At 40.8% G+C, this 20,878-nt stretch overlaps 1 protein-coding gene across 3 annotated transcripts in view; it reads right to left on the bottom strand.

Annotated features, from left to right (window-relative positions):
- The window catches only part of PHKA2 (phosphorylase kinase regulatory subunit alpha 2), a 154,650-nt gene that overhangs the window by 70,678 nt on the left and 63,094 nt on the right, over nt 1-20,878 (bottom strand). For all 3 annotated transcript variants that reach the window (XM_089683895.1, XM_089683894.1, XM_089683896.1), the window contains exons 4-11: nt 18,995-19,042; nt 17,697-17,865; nt 14,695-14,777; nt 8,465-8,545; nt 6,828-6,926; nt 4,612-4,758; nt 3,018-3,071; nt 2,086-2,208 (exon numbers count right to left, since the gene is read on the bottom strand). In XM_089683895.1, the coding sequence (XP_089540021.1) occupies nt 2,086-2,208; nt 3,018-3,071; nt 4,612-4,758; nt 6,828-6,926; nt 8,465-8,545; nt 14,695-14,777; nt 17,697-17,865; nt 18,995-19,042 (804 nt within the window). The remainder of the gene's footprint in view (nt 1-2,085; nt 2,209-3,017; nt 3,072-4,611; nt 4,759-6,827; nt 6,927-8,464; nt 8,546-14,694; nt 14,778-17,696; nt 17,866-18,994; nt 19,043-20,878) is intronic.

Below are 20,878 nucleotides of genomic sequence, written 5' to 3'. Positions count from 1 at the left end.
AATGTTTGTAGAAGCAGTCTGCCTGTCTGGGTGCTTGATTTTATACACCTGTGGATATGGAAGTAATTGGAACACCTGAATCCAATGATTTGGAGCGGTGTCCCAAAACTTTTGGCATAATAGCGTATGTTTTATATTGATTTATTTTATTCAACGTATGTATATTATGTATTTACATATTTGGGAGTTCCTGAGAAGAGGTCCACATTAATTCTATTTTTGTACCATTTAGAACATTAGTGATGCTGTCAGCACACTTGAGAAATGGGACTGCAAAGGAGCACAAAGGGTTTTACTTTTTAAATAACAAAGCAACAAGTATGTTTGTCTAAAGCTGACTCCAGTATAAGAACACCATTTAATCTAGTGACGTATTAATTAATTAAATAAATACATGCATTTTTACATAGAACTAGCATTAGGGTTCTATTGCTTTGCACAATGCTGTCAGTCAACAGTTTGACAATAGATAGAAGATGTCAGTGAGCGCACAGGAAAAAGAAATACGCTGCTAGCACAAAAGCACCACCCTCTGTATCCTCAATGGTATAATATGTATAAGAAAGGTGCAGCGCTAAAAATATCAAGCAGTATATATGATAAATATAAATAAAAATGAAAATAAAATAAATATAAAGGAGACTTAGAAAGTGAATATGCAGCATCAAATAATAAAATCAGAAAGAAGTGCTCTGATCGGCACTATATTGACATGAATAAATATTATTGTAAATACAGTGGAGCACTGGAGCAGCAGCGCTATAGTAGCATAAATTGATATTACAGTGAATATGGTGTACCACTGAAGGAGCAGTGCAATGGTGTCAACAAAATTAGTGACTGTAGTGAAATAAATCCACAAGAGCAATACATGAAGAGAAATATAAAGTCAAATAATAAACCACATAAAATGAGTCCAAATGAAGATAGTGACTTCCAGTGATATGTGAATCCGTTAAAGTGACTTCTTTATAATGCACTCACCAGAAGCGCATGTATAATGCGCATATACAGCAAAGGTAGCAAACTCCTCCACGTACAGGTCAGGCTATATTCCAGTCATGCACAGACACAGGGTAGCTAAGATGTACCAGAATGGGGGATACCTCCAGCACAACAATCAATCCTCGATATGAATAATGGCAAAAATCCTGAAGAAACCTCTCGGGATGTTCGCTCTTGTGCTCAGTGACACCAACAAGCTTCCATGTGGAACAGACAGCGCCACCTATCTTCATTTCATGTGGTTTATTATTGGACTTTTTATTTGTCTTCATTTATTGCTCTTGTGGATTTATTTCACTACAGTCACTAATTTTGGTGTCACCATTGCATTGCTCCTTCACTTTCTAAGTCACCTTTATATTTATTTTATTTTCATTTTTATTTATATTTATCGTATTTACTAACAGTTTGACAATGCTTACAAGAAAGAAGAGCATGAGTGATGACTGGATCAGTGGACCAGTTATCCTTTGCTAATCATTTACAGGCAGGAGAGAGGTTAGTATCCAAGCTGTACTGCTTAAATGTAGTTGGAAAAATGAATTCACCAACCTTCGTTTGCTGTCTGATAAGAGTGCCTGAATGATAAGGCTGGCTGAAAGCAATCACAAATCATTTGGCAGATAGAACAGTTCATGTATAGGTAATTCAATGGTGTGTATAGCCTGGGCTTCAGCTTTAAAATGCTGTCACTATAGACCCCAAATCAGAAAATGATATTATAAATAATATTAATAATTGTAATAATCATAAACCACAATCCAGGATATTTAAAGTGGATCTAAACCCTTATTTAGTTTACAGCCAAGGAAGCTGCCATCTTAGCCTCTGTTTGCTCTGCAATTGCCATGGTGCGGCACATGTAATCAGCTATGACACCAGTCATTTGATGGCTTGACAATTCAGTTAAGAGCTAACATAAGCACACTAATAAATGTAGTATTTATTATTCAAGGCATGCCTTCAATGTAACTGTTTTGGGACACAGTTAAATTGGGGTGCTTGATCCTGCTTTAGTGAACATTTTAAAAAGGGCACTAAGAGGGGTTTTCTGTGGGAATGAAAATCTTTCATTCTTACCTGAACATGGTCTCCATTAAAAACTCCGTCAATGACTAAGTATGTCCAGAACACAGGCCACTCACACTCAATGTTCTCAAACAGCTTCAGTTCTGTGGAGTCGTAATGTAATCTGGTTGGGTCCTGAGAATATTTAAAATAAACAATATTTGAATTTATTTCTAGACATGGTCCAAGGTAAAGGTAAAACTACTTGTTTTATTGGGGGTTTTTGCAAAAACTTGCAGTGGTCATTATTTTGTTGAGTGAACATGCTTCTAGTCTTCCTTTTAGTGGCAACACCACAGCACTTGATAGCCGAATAGTTCTGGAAATGAAATATAGCTTACCTCCCATCATACAACGCAAGCTTGCAATGGTTGACAAGGTTAAGATGACACACCAGACATAGGGGCAAATTTATTAGGCCTCATGCACATGAATGTTTAGAAGCTCAAAAAATCTGTCAAAAGTGTCATATTCACAATGCTTTTACACAACTGGAAGCTGCAGGTGGTGCCTACAGGTAGCCATAGAAGTGACTGGCGGTGCATGGCCATACTCATATAAATGCTGATGTTCCTAATCATAGGTGTTATCCATGCATGTGCATATGCTGTATTTCCTAGAAACGCAAGATCTGCTTTGCTGGATGAAAAGTCAAATATGCATCAAGCAGGATTTTCTTTTTTATTGCACTTAGATTAAAATGTAAATGCATGAAATTAGCATTTTCAGAGAAATAAGTGTTTAAGACCTAAATTCCTGTTTATGTTCATTTTACCAACCGATGAAACAGATGAATGTTGTACTCTGATCTGTCCCTTCCTTTGTATTTGTCTTTGACAGCCATAGGAAGACGAATTGTTTTTGCATAATGAAATATCACACACCTCTCATGCTACTTCTGAATAAAGACTATTACATTTAATAATATTTAAGTTTTGGTTTACCTCTTTTGGCGTTTTATATCCGTCACGCAGAAATCGGCAGCAGCCATATCTTCCCTAATGAAAAATAAAATATTGATAACGACAAAACATACAATTGTCAATTGTTTTATAAAAGAAAGGACATTTTAAATAAATGGATGTGGCAGGTATAACAGGCAGCAGTATGGACAAAATGGAAAAAAAAAAATATATACAGTATATACCGTATTTTCCGGCGTATAAGACGACTTTTTACCCCTTGAAAATCTTCTCAAAAGTCGGGGGTCGTCTTATACGCCGCTATACGGCATGCTGACACTCTTTAGGAGGGCGGCGCGGTGCCGCCGCCGCCCCCCCCCCCTTCCCCTGAATACAGGGGTGGACAGGGGCTGCTGTTTCTTACCTGGCTCCGGTCCCATGACGATCCGGTCCAGGAAGCGCGGCTGCTCCTTCATTCAGTTCGGCCACTGGATGTTCGCGCGGCTGCCCGGCTCCGCCTCCTTACCGGTGATTGGCCGCCAGAACTGTAGCTTGGGAAAGGCACACAGGCGGCCAATCACCAGCGAGGAGGCGGAGCCGAGCGGCCCCGCGAAAAGCGAGTGAAGGAGCGGCCGGTAAGTGTGCCGTACAGAGGTGCTGCTGCAACCACATATGCTGGCTGCAGCAGCACAATACTGCAACAGGGGTCAGCAAGTGTCATTGGTGTCAGTGGGAGGAATAGTGCCCCATCATTGGTGTCACTGATACCAATGATGGGGCATTATTCCTCCCACTGACACCAACGATGGGGCACTTTTCCTCCCCCCCACTCACACCAACGATGGGGCACTATTCCCCCCCCCCCCACTGACACCAATGATGGGGCACTATTCCACCCCCCACTGACGCCAATGATGGGATACTATTCCTCCCACTGACACCAATGTTGGGAAACTATTCCTCCCACTGACACCAATGATGGGGCACGATTCCTCCCACTGACACCAATGATGGGGCGCTATTCCTCCCACTGACACCAGTGATGGGGTGCTATCCCTCCCACTGACACCAATGATGGGGCACAATTCGTCGCTCTGACACCAATGATGGGGCACTATTCCTCCCACTGATACCAATGATGGGGCACTATTCCTCCTATTGATACCAATGATGGGGCACTATTCCTCCTATTGATACCAATGATGGGGCACTATTCCTCCCACTGATACCAATGATGGGGCACTATTCCTCCCACTAATACCAATGATGGGACACTATTCCTCCCACTGACACCAATGATGGGGCACGATTCTTCCCACTGGTGTGCATTGGAAGAGGGGTAGTCTTATACGGCGAGTATAGCCCAAACACTACATTTTAACAGGAAAAGTAAGGGGTCGTCTTATACGCCCAGTCGTCTTATACGCCGGAAAATACGGTATATTATTATACACAGTGTGTATATATATATAAAAATAAATGTGTGTATGTACACACACATATATTTACATTATATATACAGTATACACAGGATAATTTAGTATTGGATGGGATGTGAGATTAACAAAACCACATATGCACATGCACACAAATAGTGGCACTAATATAAAGATCGAATATTCTACATATATCGTACTTGCAGCTTTGTGAGGATTTCATTTTTGGTCGCATTCACCAGGTTTATATCTTCCACTGCAAATGCTGGGTATGAAATAATAGACAGCAGACCGGCATCGATCTCCTTGGAGGTGGATGCTCGTGGTAACATAGAGTACAGAATAGACTGCAAAGAACAGGACACGTGTATAAGACCACATTCCACAGAAAAGGTAAACCTTACCTACTATGTCACAAAAACAAAAAACAAAAATGTAAATTAACTGTAGTTTTATTATTGTTACGATTATGGATTTGTATACAGTCAATACCTTCCACCAAACTATATAAAGCAATCCATAGGAGGCCTTTAACAATACAGGTACACAAAAAACCAAGGATGCGAATCTTGCATAAAACATTTTACAGACTAAAGTAAAATTTAGATACTTGTACAGTGAAAATTGTACTCTTATAGATGGTAAGTTGTATTCTTGTAGAGATGTATTTTATGGGAAGCATACAACTGTCTAGTTTTTAAAGATGGTCGTACTTTTGCAGATTTGAAATGTATTAATTTTTTATTTTAACAAAATAATCCACAAGCATTTAGAGTGGCTGCTATTTCTCGGAAGATGCAGGATTTTAAAATGTTTAACCTGGGAGTGTTTGATATCTTTTTGCATTTTAAAGTTCACAAGCAAAGCTCTTACTGTGCCAACCAATTGACTACACCACTATGTAATTGAAAGATGCTAAGAAAGCATCAAGGTATGTCTCACGAGCATACTATAAAGCAGTTCCTTAAACAGTTCTAAGTACAGACCTACATTTTCAAGAATTATTTTTGCCAAATAAACTAAACCAATGTGACTGACAAATGTTAAAATGACATTACTGTTAATGAAATACATTGCTCTCCGCCTGTGCAGATGCACGTATCTAACATAATGTACTTGCTCCTACAAGTACAATGCTATCCTGTCACCCCATTTTGCTGCTAGAGGTCTCCAAAGGTCCTGTGCAATCTAACTTAGTGAAAGCTGAAAATTGCAATGGACCTATCACACTTTCCCACAAATCATTAAGACAATGCTCAGGCACCAAACACTGAATTGTGGGTAGATGGGGAGTTGTCACATGTATCTCCATACCCAGAAGTATCAGGTATTTTAGGGGACAGAACAGAGTGATGGATGACCTTGTTATGGATGCTTTAGGGTAATTACTAAACCTGCTGATTCTTATGTTAATTAACCTATAAATAGGATGGCTTTATTATAGAGGCATTGTCACATGAGAACATTTCTTACCACTGATTTAAAGTGTACTCCCCTGTCAGTCCAAACAAAGCTGCATACAGTATGTGACATGTTTGGAATGCTTCCCCATGACTATTACATTGAGAATCATAGTTTGCATAAAACACTTGTGACATCTGACCACATGCATCCTTCTTGCTATTAGATCTACAGTATCCAAACACACCTGAGCTTATGCCTCTTTATGAGTACTTGAGATAAACTCCCACTTGCTTGGGGAGATTTAGTAAACTATTCCTGAAAATTTGTATAAAGTTGGCAGGCATTTTTTTAAGCAGAATTAAACCCACAACCATAACTGTAATATATTGCAGCTTTTCAATCATTAGATGTGGTGGCTGCATTTGTTTTATTTTTTTTAAGGGTTTTCCCTCTGTTTTTACCTGTTGTGCTGGCTAGTAACATACATCCTGTATTAAAGTGCTTCCACTCAGGATGAAGGAGCACAAGAGCAAATTGGGACAGTAGCATTGTCAGTCTGGCCGAAGGGTAGTGCTAGATGTACTAGCAGATTTAGATACATTAACAAATTGAAGCCAAACTCCAGATAACATTTTACAAACAGTTACAGCAAAAATTTATTTTTTCCTTTTGAGATAAAGGTTTTACATAAATGAACAAAAGCTGATCATGGTATGTCTCATCTCTGTAACTGATACATCTGCAGGACAGCCTTCTCTTTTGAAAAACAATAGGCTTACTGGCTGGATCACCAGGTGAAAATAATGGAAAAAAAGCCTAAAACCAAAAACAAATGCAATCATCACATTTAAGAATTGGTAATCTGCAATATAATAAATGTATGCTATTGGGTTTAATACTGCTTTAAGCTTGTTAACTGGGTTTGTTAGGTACATAACATAAATGTCACATAATATAGAGACAAAAAACTCATAGAAATGTACAAAAGCCCTAAGAGTTCGGTAATGTGTACCTGACAATGTTCTACATCATCCGGTAGGACATGGATCACTGACTTAGGACCTCCATGAGCACCAAACAGATCAAGTTCATCAATAGCTTCAAGAGCAGCCTACAAATGGGCATAAATCAATTAGATCAATTAAACTGTATGCCATAAGCTGGTGACACGTGCTGCAATATAAAGCCCATACCATGCATTGGCACATTAGATATGCTTTACACAAAGAGGGAACGGCAGAGTATTGGGAATAAGGTCCCAGTATTTTTCTAATACATTACGGAAATATACAGATAACAATGGTTTGCAAGAGAAAATACGTCATTTTGTTTCTTTCAATTGTGGTTCAACATAGTGATGATCCTGTTTACATACTGTGCACAAAACATGCCATAGGGGGCTCCTACTGGACACATCAAGAGAAATTGTGGGTGATTTAGTAAGGTGTAAGGTTAACCTACTCTTTCCCTCCTTGTAAGGTAAATTACCTCTCCCTAACACTGCTTTTACACTCCCCCTAACAAGTGCTGCTCCAAACTGCAGGCATATGAATAATGCATAAACTGCAATTGAACCACTTCTGTGTCAAGATGACGTCCCAAATTCTGAGGTATTTCGGCATCCAGTAGATGCTGACCTCCCCAAGATGGCCGTCTACAGCCCATAATTGTGGAAAAAATAGTCTCCAATGGTTTCCTGCTAGCTCAATGAAATGTCACAGTGCCATCTTCAGGTCATCAGACAAACTGCAGCCCAACATCTGCCTATATACAGATGACTCTGAATAGACTTGTGTACATTAATGACCACAGCTGAGGCTACTATTGGTAGACTGCTTGCAGGCAGCTGTAATAAAAGTCCTGTCATGTGGCCCTGAACACTCCAGATAGACTCTGTCTGGAGCTACTAGGGCTGCATATTAACAAACCTTTGTTACAGTTAGCTGTCTGCAAGCCCTCTCCTGCTGTCAGTATCAACAACAGGTTTTTCAGGGAGATGAAGCCAATACCACACAAATTTGACTCCCAAATGCCTTCGGCACTGTCTGCAAGCTGTTTTCTGGGAACTTCACAACGATACAGATGGCATAGCAGTCTGAGGATGGAGGTCAGATAGCTAATAGTTGGATTTGACACTCACGGAGGTGTCAGACTTCTAATAACTTTGCTGTAATTTTACTGTGACTTAAAAAAATAATGACGATCAGAACACAAGCTCATACACAAGTACGTATTATGTTTGCTGTAATGAAAGATGGGTTCAAATTAAGAAGTGTGAACTGGTGACAGGGTCCCTTTACGACTCATAAAATGATTGATATTAACTGCAGTTTACTAAAAAAAATGCTTCAGGTTAAGGGTTCTAGGGTGAGGGATTCTTTACTATGCAGAAGTTTCACCAATGATTAACAAAAGCCCTAGGACACGGGTGTCAAACTGGCAGCCCTCCAGCTGTTGCCAAACTACAAGTCCCATGAGGCATTGCAAAATTGACAGTTACAAGCATGACTCCCAAAGGCAGGGGCATGATGGGACTTATAGTTTCACAACAGCTGGAGGGCTGCCAGTTTGACACCCCTGCCCTAGGATATACAGTATATGGCCAGGGTACACTGGTTGTCTAAACGTCATAAAAAATATCAGTCTTACTTTGGCCACTCCCACAGAGCTAGCATTGAGCTCAGGAAATCCTTGATTTGTTTTGTCTCCTCTCTCCCACATTCCATAATCCTGAGGATGAGAAAATATAGAATTGTTCATTAGCAGAAACCCAGATCAATAGATTCTGGTTATAAGTGCTTTATTGTGAAGCAGCGAATATAATAACACTCAACATGAAAGGAGAATGTATACTTATAAACTAACCAACTAACAACCAACTTTCGTTTCTTCCAAAAAAACTACCATATTTTTGTTGTTTACCAAAATGTTATGTGGTACAATGTTCCAATGGACTCTTGACCTGTATGTGGCATGCACAGCTATATTCACCCTGCACTAAATGCAGGGAATGAAATGATCTAAAGATCTAGTGCATGTTAGCTTGCCTGGCTAAACAGGCAATTGCATAACAGGAACCTACGGAAAACCACATTGAGGATTTTAATCAGACTCTACTTACATTCCCTGAGTTCGTTCACCTCTCTCACCCACTGCCAGGCTACAGAAGATGCCCAATATTTTTAGTGTAAACTTTAAAGTGGTTCTAAAGGTAGACATTCTATGCAATAAGGTAAAAAAACCTGAGCCCCAGACTCTCCCAGGTCTCTCTCTTGTCATTGGCTCACACAGCATCCAAAGCCATTGGCTACTGCTGCTTTCAATCACAGCCTATGAGCCAATGAAAATAGAGCTGGGCCGGGCCGAGCTGCGCTCTGTGTGTGAATGGGCAATGTCCATTCAGAGGAGTGTGATTCGGGAGCAAACCTGCTCAAGTGCACCCATAGCAAAAGCTTGCAGTTGGTGGCACTTGGCAGGGGGGAGGAACCAGGACTGCCTCTGGGGGACCCAAAAACAAGAGGATTGGGGGTTCTCTGTGCAAAACCATTGTACAGAGGATGTAAGTATAACATCTTTTATTGATTTTTAAATTACAACCTTTAGGATCACTTTAACTTGCTAAGCAAATTGAAAGAGGTTGGTTGATTATTGGTGAAGTAAGCGAGCACACCGAATGAGGGTATACATGCTGACCATTCGCTTGCATTCAAACACTTCTATGAATTACGTAAAAAACACTTCCCGAGGAGCTCTAAAATTCCACTAAAACCGAAACTATCAAAGTTTGAGTATATTTAGTGCTTACTTAAAGTGGTTGTAAGGGCTCAAGATTTTTTACCTTCATGCATTCTATGCATACGGGTAAAAAACCTCTGTGCAGCATCCCCCTTGCCCTCCTAATACTCATCTAAGCCCCCTCTCGATCCAGCGGTGTGCACTGGAGACTCGGCATCATGGAACTCCCTCTCCTCATTGGCTGAGAGAGCAGCGGGAGCCATTGGCTCTGTTACTGTCAATCACAACCAGTAAACCAATGAGAAGAGAGAGGGCGTGAGTCTAAGCGGCAGCTCCATGTGTGAATGGACACACAGAGCAGCAGGTGCCCCGGTAGCAAGCTGCTTGCTGTGGGGGCACCCGACAGGAGGGAGGGGCCAGGAGTGATGGCGGGGGACCCAAGAAGAGGAGGATCCAGGCTGCTCTGTGCAAAACCACTGCACACATCAGGTAAGTATAGAACCGTTTGGTATTTTTAGAAAAAAAAAGTAAGCCTTTAGTATCGCTTTAAGGATACAGTGGGTTTATTTACTAAAGCTGGTTTACTGAATCTGGTGCACCTGTGCATGGGAGCCAATCAGCTTCTAACCTCAGCTTGTTTAATTAAGTTTTAGCAATAAAACATGGAAGCTGATTGGCTTCTGAGTGAACCAGCTTTAGTAAATACATCTCAGTGTTAGACCAAGTTAATTTTCATACACAATAAAACAAATTTTGTTATCTCGTTGAAGGGCAACCTAGCATATGATGATTTAATAAAGTATGAATGACAGTCAGAAGTAGTTAGAAAATCTCTGCAATCATTGACCCTAGGTTCACATCTGTGCGGTTGGTGCCACTGCGGATGCGCACAAAAATCTGTGCAGCCTGCACAGAGAATTGCAGACCCACGGTTGGGTGCCATTAGTTCTAATGGCATGCCGCCCGCACTGGAAAACCCAACCGTACTGGGAACCGAGGTTCCCATGCGGGCTGCGTTTTCCAAGGAAGTGCAGGGACTACTTCCCTGCGTGTCACGGGCATGGGAGTCCATTCAAAACGAGTGCCTATGCAAAACAAGGCCTGCACGGCCGCATAGATGTAAACCGGGGGTGAAGGACTATTCTATCCAGTGGCCAGGGAAAAACATTTCACTTGAGTTGGCATAACTTAGCTTTTTTTTGACAAATAAAAAGCAGAATCTAAGCCTGAGAATATATCAACAATATAAGAAAGCACTGAAGCCCCACATACACAATCAGAATATTGTATGAAAAATGCTGCTTTTAAAATAATTGTATGATAATCTCATCGTTCACAGCAATCGTCCGAAAAAAATAGAAGGGACAAGCATGAAAAGTTTTATCGTACCATACCACATCATACGTTTTTCATTTAACCAGTACAGTAGTCATCCAAAAATACAATACAAATACATTACATGCTTCAGAATTTTTATTCTGCCATTAAAGAATTTTCATAACTTTAGTTACCTCTTCACTTTTGATATGAGACTAGCATGCAGAAACAAATGGACGCTCATTCGTCCGATAGTCTAAATGTGTATACGCAGTATGAGATCAATCAGGTAAAGAAAAGAATATTTTCTCTAGCTTTGAAGCTTTATTCAATACCAATGTTGGAAAATATCTTTGAGAACAATCGCTTATTGCCCCTTTATCTATAGGTAAATGGAAATAAAATCTTTAGCTTTAATCTTACCAACCATGGCAAGTATCGATCTTCATCTGAAGATAGGAAGATTTTTCATTGACCATTGTTCTTGGTGAGACATTTAAAGTGGTTCTAAAGGCTGATGATTTCTTACCTTTGAGGCGGCTTGGGAGCAAGCATGCATGAGAAGCTTGCTCTGGGGCACTCAGAAAGGGGGGAGGAGCCAGGAGTGCCAGTGGGGGACCCCAGAAAGGGATTATAGGGGATGCAAAGGTAAGTTTAACATGTTTGTTATTCTTAAAACAAATCATTTGAACCTTTAGTATTAATTTAGGAATTAAAGCAAAACATTCCAGGCCATCTTAGGTGGCCCTGGGAAGTACTAGAAATGTTGCAAAATTGTCTTCTAGGACAAGATGGGTAATCAGAACACATAAATAATTTATTGGGCAAGGGTCAGCTTTTCATAGTCTCATCATTTCCATTTCATTGACTACTGAAAATGTAACTGCAACTTTGGAGCAGTTACACCTATATTGTGCCTTGGGCTGCCTCAAGCCCCACCGTAAGACTTATGCTCATCTGTCCCCTATCCTTTCACATATCACTGATGCTGCAGAGTACCTTGAAACCTCCAAGCTCTCCTTTCAGCCCTAAGGAGAGTTTATGCTGTGTACTCTGGCAAAGTATAAACTCTGCATAGGATAGAATAACAGAATGAAAAGCGCATGTGCAAACCTGGCTTAGAAGATTTTGACTAGTTGCTCTGAGGCCTCAAGGATGATATCTCGCTGGATGAGAGACACATGATTGTATAACTTGCAGAGAGGGCTAAGGGTAGGTCAAGGCACAAAGTAAGTGTAATTTTACCAAAGGTGCAGAAAATTGTATGCATGCTCTTTGGACCCAGTACAATACACAGACAAGCACATACACACATCAACATGACAAACTGTAGAAGCTGTGAAATATGTTGGTTAAAAATCCAACTTATAATTTATTTAAAGTGTTACTAAACCCACAACAGTAAAATCAGTCTGTATATGCAGTAAGGCATGCCTGTAATACTCACTGTGGAACCCAATGGGTTCATCCTTTGCATTGTGTAAAAAGAATGCTTGGTCCTGTCTTCTCTGATCCTCCCCTTCTTCTACTGTCCTCAATCCATCTGCTGATAGAACAGAGCCTTGGGGGCAAGCTGCACATGCTCAGGTTTGTGTGTATTGCTATAGAGGTTTTTTTTTCTTGGGAGGGTGCATATGATCAATACAGGGCCAATCAGTGCTGTCCAGACAGAGGGTCTGGGGTCCTGCAGCCACATAGAACAATCAGGGGAGAATGAAAGCTCCTCTTACAAGCTTTAACCAGTGCTCTGCTGGACACTGATGGAAGTCACAAGACTGCTCTAACTGCTGATGAGAAAAGGTATTTAGCAATTTATATTTACTAAAATAACTGCATTTCCATGTTCTGTGTACTGTGGGAGAACAGATATCATGAATGCAGTCATGGGTTTAGTAACACTTTACGTTTGCAATAGTTTACACATATATGCTCACACTACATAAGGCTAGAATATTATTATTATTATACAGGATTTATATAGCGCCAACAGTTTGCTCAGCGCTTTACAATATAACGGGAGACAATACAGCAACAATACAGTTCAATACAAGAGGGAAAGGAGGGCCCTGCTCCTTGGAGCTTACAATCTAGGAGGAAGGGGCTAGTGGTACAAAAGGTTGTAACTGTGGGGGATGGAATGGTTGGAAGAGTAGAAGTTTCCATTATTAGCTGATGGCAGGATAGGCTTCCCTGAAGAGACAGGTTTTCAGAAATCGCCTAAAAGTGAGCAGAGTAGGTGATAGTCTGATAAATTGGGGTAGAGAGTTCCAGAGGATGGGGGAAGCTCTGAAAAAGTCCTGGAGATGAGCATGGGAGGAGGAGACAAGGGTACTAGAGAGCAGGAGGTCTTGCGAAGAGCGGAGAGTACAGTTTGGGTGATATTTAGAGACAAAATTGTTGATGTAATTTGGGGCAGAGTTATAAATGGCTTTATACGTTATTGTTACTGTTTTGAATTTTATCCGTTGGGCAATGGGAAGCCAGTGGGGGGATTGGCAGAGAGGGTTGGCAGATATAGAACGGTTAGTAAGGTGGATAAGTCTGGCAGCAGCATTCATGATATACTGAAGAGGGGATGGCCTGCAATTAGGTAGGCCAATGAGGAGGGAGTTACAATAGTCAAGGTGAGATATAACAAGGGAGTGAATAAGTTGCTTAGTGGTTTCCGAGGTTAGGAACGGGCGTATCTTGGAGATGTTGCGGAGGTTTAAATCTACAAGATTTGGACAGCGATTGGATTTGGGGGTGAAAGGACAGATGGGAGTCTAGGATTACACCTAGTACCCTGGCATGAGGGGAAAGAATGATGATTGTGTTATTGATCTTGATAAAGAAGTCAGGGGAGGGGGCACGGGATGGGAGGAATACTAAGAGCTCAGTTTTGGAAAGATTGAGTTTGAGGAAGTAGAGTGACATCCATGCCGATATGTCGCTTAGTAGTTAAGTAATGCGAGAGGAGACTGAAGGGGTGAAGTGAGGGGTAGAAAGATAGATTTCTGTGTCATCAGCATAGAGATGGTACTTAAAGCCGTGGGAGTTTATCAAGTGACTAAGGGAGGTGGTGTAGATGGAGAAGAGAAGGGGTCCAAGGACAGAACCTTGAGGGACCCCTACAGAAAGAGGGAGTGAAGAGGAGGAGGCAGCATTATAGGTAACGCTGAAGGAGCGCTGCGATAGGTAGGAGGAGAACCAGGAGAGAGCAGAATCTCTGAGACCAAGAGAGTGGAGTTTTTTGAGGAGGAGGGAATGGTCAACCGTATCAAAAGCCACAGAGAGGTCGAGTAGTAAGAGTACGGAGTAGTGGCCATCGGTTTTAGCTGTTAGTAGATCATTAGTGAGTTTTAGTAGGGCAGTTTCAGTGGAGTGTTGTGAGCGAAAGCCAGACTGTAAAGGGTCAAGAAGGTTGTTGCTGATGAGGTGGGAGCTTAGGCGATTGTAGACTAAGCGTTCTAGGAGTTTAGAGGTAAATGGCAGCAGGGAGATGAGTCTTAAATTGTTCAGGTTGGTGGGTTCCAGGGAGGGCTTTTTAAGTATGGGAGTAATGTGCACGTGCTTTAGAGGGGAGGGGAAGGCACCAGTAGAGAGGGGGAGATTGAAGATGTGAGTGAGGGAGCATAGGATGGAAGAAGAGGGTGACCGTAGTAGTTGTGAGGGGACAGGATCAAGGTGGCAGGTAGTGAAACAAGCTTCTGAGAAAACCTTAGTGACCTCTTTGGTAGTAGCAAGGTCAAAAGCGGAAAGTGTTGAGGGACGTTTAGTATAAGGAATATGCCCTTTACTAAATAACTAGTCTGATACATTTAAAAGATTTGAAAAGATTTACTTACAGCAACTTTATAAGCAGCTTCTATGTAAAATACAAGATTCTGTATAAAGGCCACTTCATCCAGTGTAAACACAATACGAAGACCTGCACCATGGAGAAATACATGCACATTATTAGACGTGAATTATTATGATATACTATGTAGTGTTTCTTTACAAATTGTCTAATGTTTGGCTATAATAACTACCATGCACTGCATTCTAATGCAAATCTCTTCAAATTGGCTCAAAAACTAAAAGGCCATTTACTCTTAAAGTTCTTGGATACATGTATAGGTCTTAATGGACTCTTCCCAACAATTCTGGGTCAGCTAGAAGATGACATATAAGTCTACTGATATGTCTTATCTTCAGACTGTATATACTAATATATATCTAAGAATGATCCCAGCAGACTCTGCTAGAATACACCCAATTAACTTTAATCAATGACTAAACCAGAGATTTTACCTTTTATTTGGTGCAAGCACCACCCCTCCCCCATACCGCAAACACAGCATTGAAAAAAACAGCTTGGCTTTTCAGTCCAGCTTTTCGTGTCACGTTCTGAAATATATATTTGTGAACTGGCCATTCCATGGAAACCCTATCAAGATCAATGGTAAGGCGTTTTTGTCCTTCATGGCATTTCACAAGAAAATATAGATAATTCACTTAAAAAGACCACAATAAAAGCTTAACTGAAAAGCCAAGTTGGCCTATCACAGCAGTACCAGTGGTTAAGGAGATAACCAGGGTGCTTCAGGACTGTGGCAGGCAAATAAATCATCCAACATCATTCAAAATATTTTTGGCTGACTTTTGCTTATATTAATTTGAGACTTTGTTAGGTAACTGTCTAATCCTGGTCAACATTGAGCAGACGTAAAGTGAACCTGTACTTGGCCCACACAAGGCAAAGTAACAGGTAAACTTTAAGTGACATACAATAATTGCCTGCTGCCATCAGGCAGACCTGGTCATGAATCTTACTATGCATGCAAAAGAGTTCATTGATCCATGGACCTTTCCTGGTCACATTATGCCCTCAGCAGTATCTTGCAACATTGGTGGGTGTTTTATTCATTTAAAAAGCACAGTATATATCCAGCATCACATAAAAACCGTGGCATACTTCAAACTTTTAATGCTTACTCATAAGTACTCACTGGGGGACATTTACTACAACTGGAGCACTCAGATTCTGGTGTAGCTGTGCATGGTAGCTGATCAGTTTCTAAATTCAGCTTAATCAATTAAAGTGATTGTAAACTAGGGATGCACCGATACTAGTGCTAATCCTGAGTATCTCCATGAGTACATGGAAGCCGATACTTTGTGGTGTGATTTTCGTCAATACAAAATGTAAATTGCACCGCAAAGAATAGTGTGCGATTTGAACAGGAATGCGAGTGTCTTGGCTTGCCATAGCTTGAGTTCACAAAGAAGTGGTGCAGAGAACCTCCCTGAACCGATCCCATGCTGAGAGAAGAGTGGGCGTGTGGGGATGTATACCATGGAGGCAGATGCTCCAGATTATCAGCTGTAGGAGCAGAGAGAAAGCCATGGGGATTCTAAATCCCCACTGCTTTCTCTCCTCTCCTTGTAGGAATGACAGTTCAGGCTAAAGGGATTTTGATTGGTCAGCACTGTCACATGGACAATCAGAAGCTGTCTAGCCTCTACTGTCATTGTTGCAAGGAGAGGAGAGAAAGCCATAGGGATTTCAAATCCCTAGTCTTGTGAAGCAGCTTTCTCTCCTCTCCTTGCAGGATTCACTGTACAGGCTAGACGCTGTCCATGTGACGGTGTTGACCAATCAAAAGCCCTCTAGTCCGAACAGTCATCCATACAAGGAAAGGAAAAAAAGCCGCAGGGATATCAATCCCCGTGGCCTTATCTCCTCTTCAACAGCTGAAAATCCAGAGCATCTGCTTCCATATGCAAACAAGGTATACATCCCCACATGCCCTTCTCTCCCACTCTCCACTGCAGGAAACCTCCTTGCACCGTTCCTGTGTGAACACAGACTATGACAAGCATAGGTTCACACAGGAGCATGCTATTGCATGCTATTCTTTGTGGTGCAATTTGCGTCCATACATTTTGTATTGATGCAAATCGCACCGAAAAGTATCTTGACTGAAAGTATCAGTACTCACACTACCCAATCAAAATAGGGTATCAGTGCAACCCTATTGTAAACCCTCACCTTGCAAACAACCCATTCAGTTTAAAATTGAAATGAAAGACAAAACATTTGTGTAAAGCAAAAAAAAAAAAAAATTATAAATACCCTTTTTCTATAAGTGATCATATAATCTCTGTTCTCAGCTGAATAAGAGCTGTAGTAGGAGAAACATCAGCTCACTGATCTTCCCAGTGAACGGCTGTGCAGAGGGCATGTCAGGACAATTCTGATCATTAGAGGAGAGTAGGCTGAGTTCCCAGCACAGCTAGAGAACTGGCCACAGTGAATCCTTCTGCTTAGTCTGGTCAGTTTTTATTAGGAAAGCAGAGGGACTGGCAGGAACACCAGGGATTCCACACAAAGGAAGCAATACAAAGAGAACAGGATAATGTTTCAAACAAGTACATGGTACAGCAGGCACATATCAGAAATATGAAATGTTGGGTTTACATATACTGTAAGCTGTGACAATAAAACCTGGAAGCCGACTGATTCCTATGCAGAGCTGCACTAGATTTTGCACTCTCCAGTTTTAGTAAATCTCCCTTGTTGTGTTTATACAACTTCACTTAAGGCATCAAAGTACTCCCCATGTGACAGCTATGTGTAATTGCACAATCGCTTTGAAGACCTTTCAAATCCAGTACATAACCTTAAAAGATTATTATTTCTAGCGAAAAAAAATCTCATTCTGTAACTGTAGTGCATCCACCATGACAAACTACCTTACTCTGCTTATTTTTTTAAATAACCCCTGGAGTGCTCAGCACTAGAGGTCTAGTTTTTTGGCTGTGGAACTGACAATACTTTTCAAAGAAAGTTGATTCATATTACCTGCAGCCGTCATTTGTGCTAGGCAAAGCAGGAAGAGTGAGGTAGCATCAACTTGTAGATGTCCCCATTGGTCATCTCCAACAACAGTACTACACGTAGCGGTGTTATACTTGGCATGAAGACAATCTTTCGTACTCTGAGTGTGCTTAAACTTTTCAACTTTATCAACCTAGTAAAAACAAATCATGAAGCAATAGTTCATAAATAACATTTTCTAACCAAGCACATAAGTATCTTTGTGTTCTGGTAGGTTAAAATCTATCTCTAGACAATTTTTAATCTTTTAGTTTTTAGATACAGTGAGGACATTCTGTTTTTATTGCTGTGCCCCTGCTGGGAAGAGTAACCCTATCTATTTATCTTCCAAAACAGAAAGTTATGGGATTACAGAATTTTACAGTTGTTTCTTGAAAAATATATTCCAATGACAGCTGTCTACAGCTGAACATACATGCATAGATTTCCTTTGTTCAGCTTGCAGATGGAGGAATCTCCCCTGCCAGCTACCGTATTCTGACAGCTGACACCTATGACTGTCAGAATACCCAAACAGTCGCTGCATCTAATTAGATGTAGTCACTATTCCATGGAAAATGTCCCACCCAGCCCCTTTCGTCAAAAGTGAATTAAACAAGGGCACCCAAAAATAGAATTACAGCTGATTCAGCAGTAATTAGTCAAAAATGCTGTGTATGGCAATCTTAATAGGGGATTCCTTATCACTTTGGTGAAATCTCCTCTGCTTTTCTGTTGTGTGCCCCTTTTGAAGTCTTCAGACCGGACATGTGACACTGCATGGTCTTCTTCATCTTGGTCTCTTCTCCAAGCTGGGAGGTCCTCACTGATGCAGAGAGCAGTGCTGACATGATGATGTCAATGCCACTCTCTGGACCAGTACACTAAAGGAAAGACACCATGGTGACCTTGAAAAGATTGAGGACAAATAGTTGTGAAGGAGAGGTGCTGAAGTGGAAAGTTCCAGATTAAAAAAAATAAATGTAATAAAAATTTAGCCTGGAGTCCGACTTTAGAGAAGGCATTGAATGAAGAATGTAAGGGATTCCCCCCCGCCCCGCTCTAAAATATAATTATGATAATAGGACCACTTAATGGCAGTACTCTCGGCACCTGTATTATATATATATATATATATATATATATATATATATTTATTTATTTTTCCCCCAACAAAATCTTTATTAATAATAAAGTACAGGTATTATCAGTTTTTGCTGCAACAGTTATTTTCTGATATTCAAAAACACCATCACAAACAGAACACAACAGAATAAAATTACCTGTCTGAGCATGCAGTGCAAAACCCCACGCATCAACTTCACTACACTCTGTGAAGGCAAACAAAGGATACTTTAACATGAAACAGTGGACCATTATATGACAATATGACAATTATTCCACATCTGTAAACACCATAAAAAGCCTTATAAGAAAATGTTATTATGTACAAAAATCCTAAATGTATTTCCCGGTGTTCTAAAATACCTTTTAAATGTAACCCATAATCTTGGTAATTTTATTTGACAAGTAGATAAAAGTGATTAAATCAATATACATAATTGGTTTGACTTCTAAAAACGTGTGGCACACATCATGGCAATCAAAGGGTAAAAAACAAGCTGATCACCGCTGTGAGCTTGCTTCGGATTTAATCAGCAGCCTCTGAGCTTTTTTTTTTTAATTTTTTTTATAGGTGCGAGAATGCGGTTAACAATGAGGGTGGCCACAACATTTGTAGTAAAGAATAAAAGAAAAGAGTGTACCAACCTTGCGCATTACCTCAGTAAACAGTTCATGTATTTATTAATAAATTATACTCACAAGGGTAGCAGTAAAAAATACATATAATATCCATAGCCAACACAGGGTTAAAAGTCCGGTGCGAGTTCCATCCAGAAGGGAGATAAACTCTTGGTCAAGCTAATGCGTTTCAAAGGGTGATCCCTTCTTCATCAGAGCTGGATTATAGATGGAAATCATCAATTATGATTCAGTTCCTATTCATAGGAGGCATTCAGGAACTTCGTGTCAGTGTTTCTGTGTAAACTGGCAGAAATACTGACACATGTGGCTGAATGCCTCCTATGAATAGGAACTGAATCCTAATTGATGATTTCTATCTGTAATCCAGCTCTGATGAAGAAGGGATCACCCTTCGAAACGCGTTAGCTTGACCAAGAGTTTATCTCCCTTCCGGATGGAACTTACACGTGACTGTTAACCCTGTGTTGGCTATGGATATTGTATGCCTTTTTTACTGCTACTCTTGTGAGTATAATTTATGAATAAATACATGAACTGTTTACTGAGGTAATACGCAAGGTTGGTGCGCTCTTTACTTTTATTCTTTACTACAGTCTATATCAAGCTTCATGATAGAGCTGCACAACCTTTGATCAGTATTGGATAAACATACTTTCTCATTGGATTAATCTTCCTCTGATCTGAGCCCCTGAGCACAGGGTGTGGTGGATGTGGGCCACAACATTTGGCCAGTGGAACAATACAAAAATAACAGTGTTTATCTTGCTAGTATAGTTTAACGTGGTTGTAAAGGTAAAATATTTTTACTTGAATGCATTCCTTGTATTAAGGCAAAAAACCTTTCAAAAGCCCCTCAAACACTTACCTGAACCCGATCTAGAAAGCTTCTCTCCTCCAGCCCGCCTAAATCACTTACCTGAGCCTGATCTTGATTCAGAGCTGTGCCCATCTGCAGCAGCTCTTCTCCCGTCCCTTCTCTCACAGAAGATACGGTAGCAGCAGTAGCCATTGATTTCCGCTGCTGTCAAGCAGACCCTGAGGAGAGAGCAGGGGCAGGGCCAAGCCATGCTGTGTGTGTCTAAAGATGCACACAGAGCATATCAGGATTGATTCTGCACGAATGCCCCCATAACAAGCTGCTTGGAGAAGAGAATGTGCGAGGGGGCACAACTCTTTGGGTCTACCTTCATGAGTCTGCGATCGCCCCCCGCTCTCATTTAGGTATTTTGAGGGTTGCATAGTGTGTAATTTTTGGTACTCTTTCCCGTTAAGAAAAAGGGACTATTGGCTGTTCCAAAAGAATTCCCACTCTCCCGCTTTATGAGGTTAGCTGCCACCTTGAATTTCAAGGGGGGGGGGCCTTGTTGTAATTGCTGTAAAGTTGTTCTCGAGTTCTATAA

The sequence above is a fragment of the Staurois parvus genome, unplaced genomic scaffold (genome assembly GCF_062004578.1).
Source record: "Staurois parvus isolate SC_StPar_1 unplaced genomic scaffold, SC_StPar_1.0 ptg000327l, whole genome shotgun sequence".
Classification (NCBI taxonomy): Eukaryota; Metazoa; Chordata; class Amphibia; order Anura; family Ranidae; genus Staurois; species Staurois parvus.
Note: the sequence above shows the minus strand (reverse complement) of the source record. Positions and strands in the feature narration are given on the sequence as shown.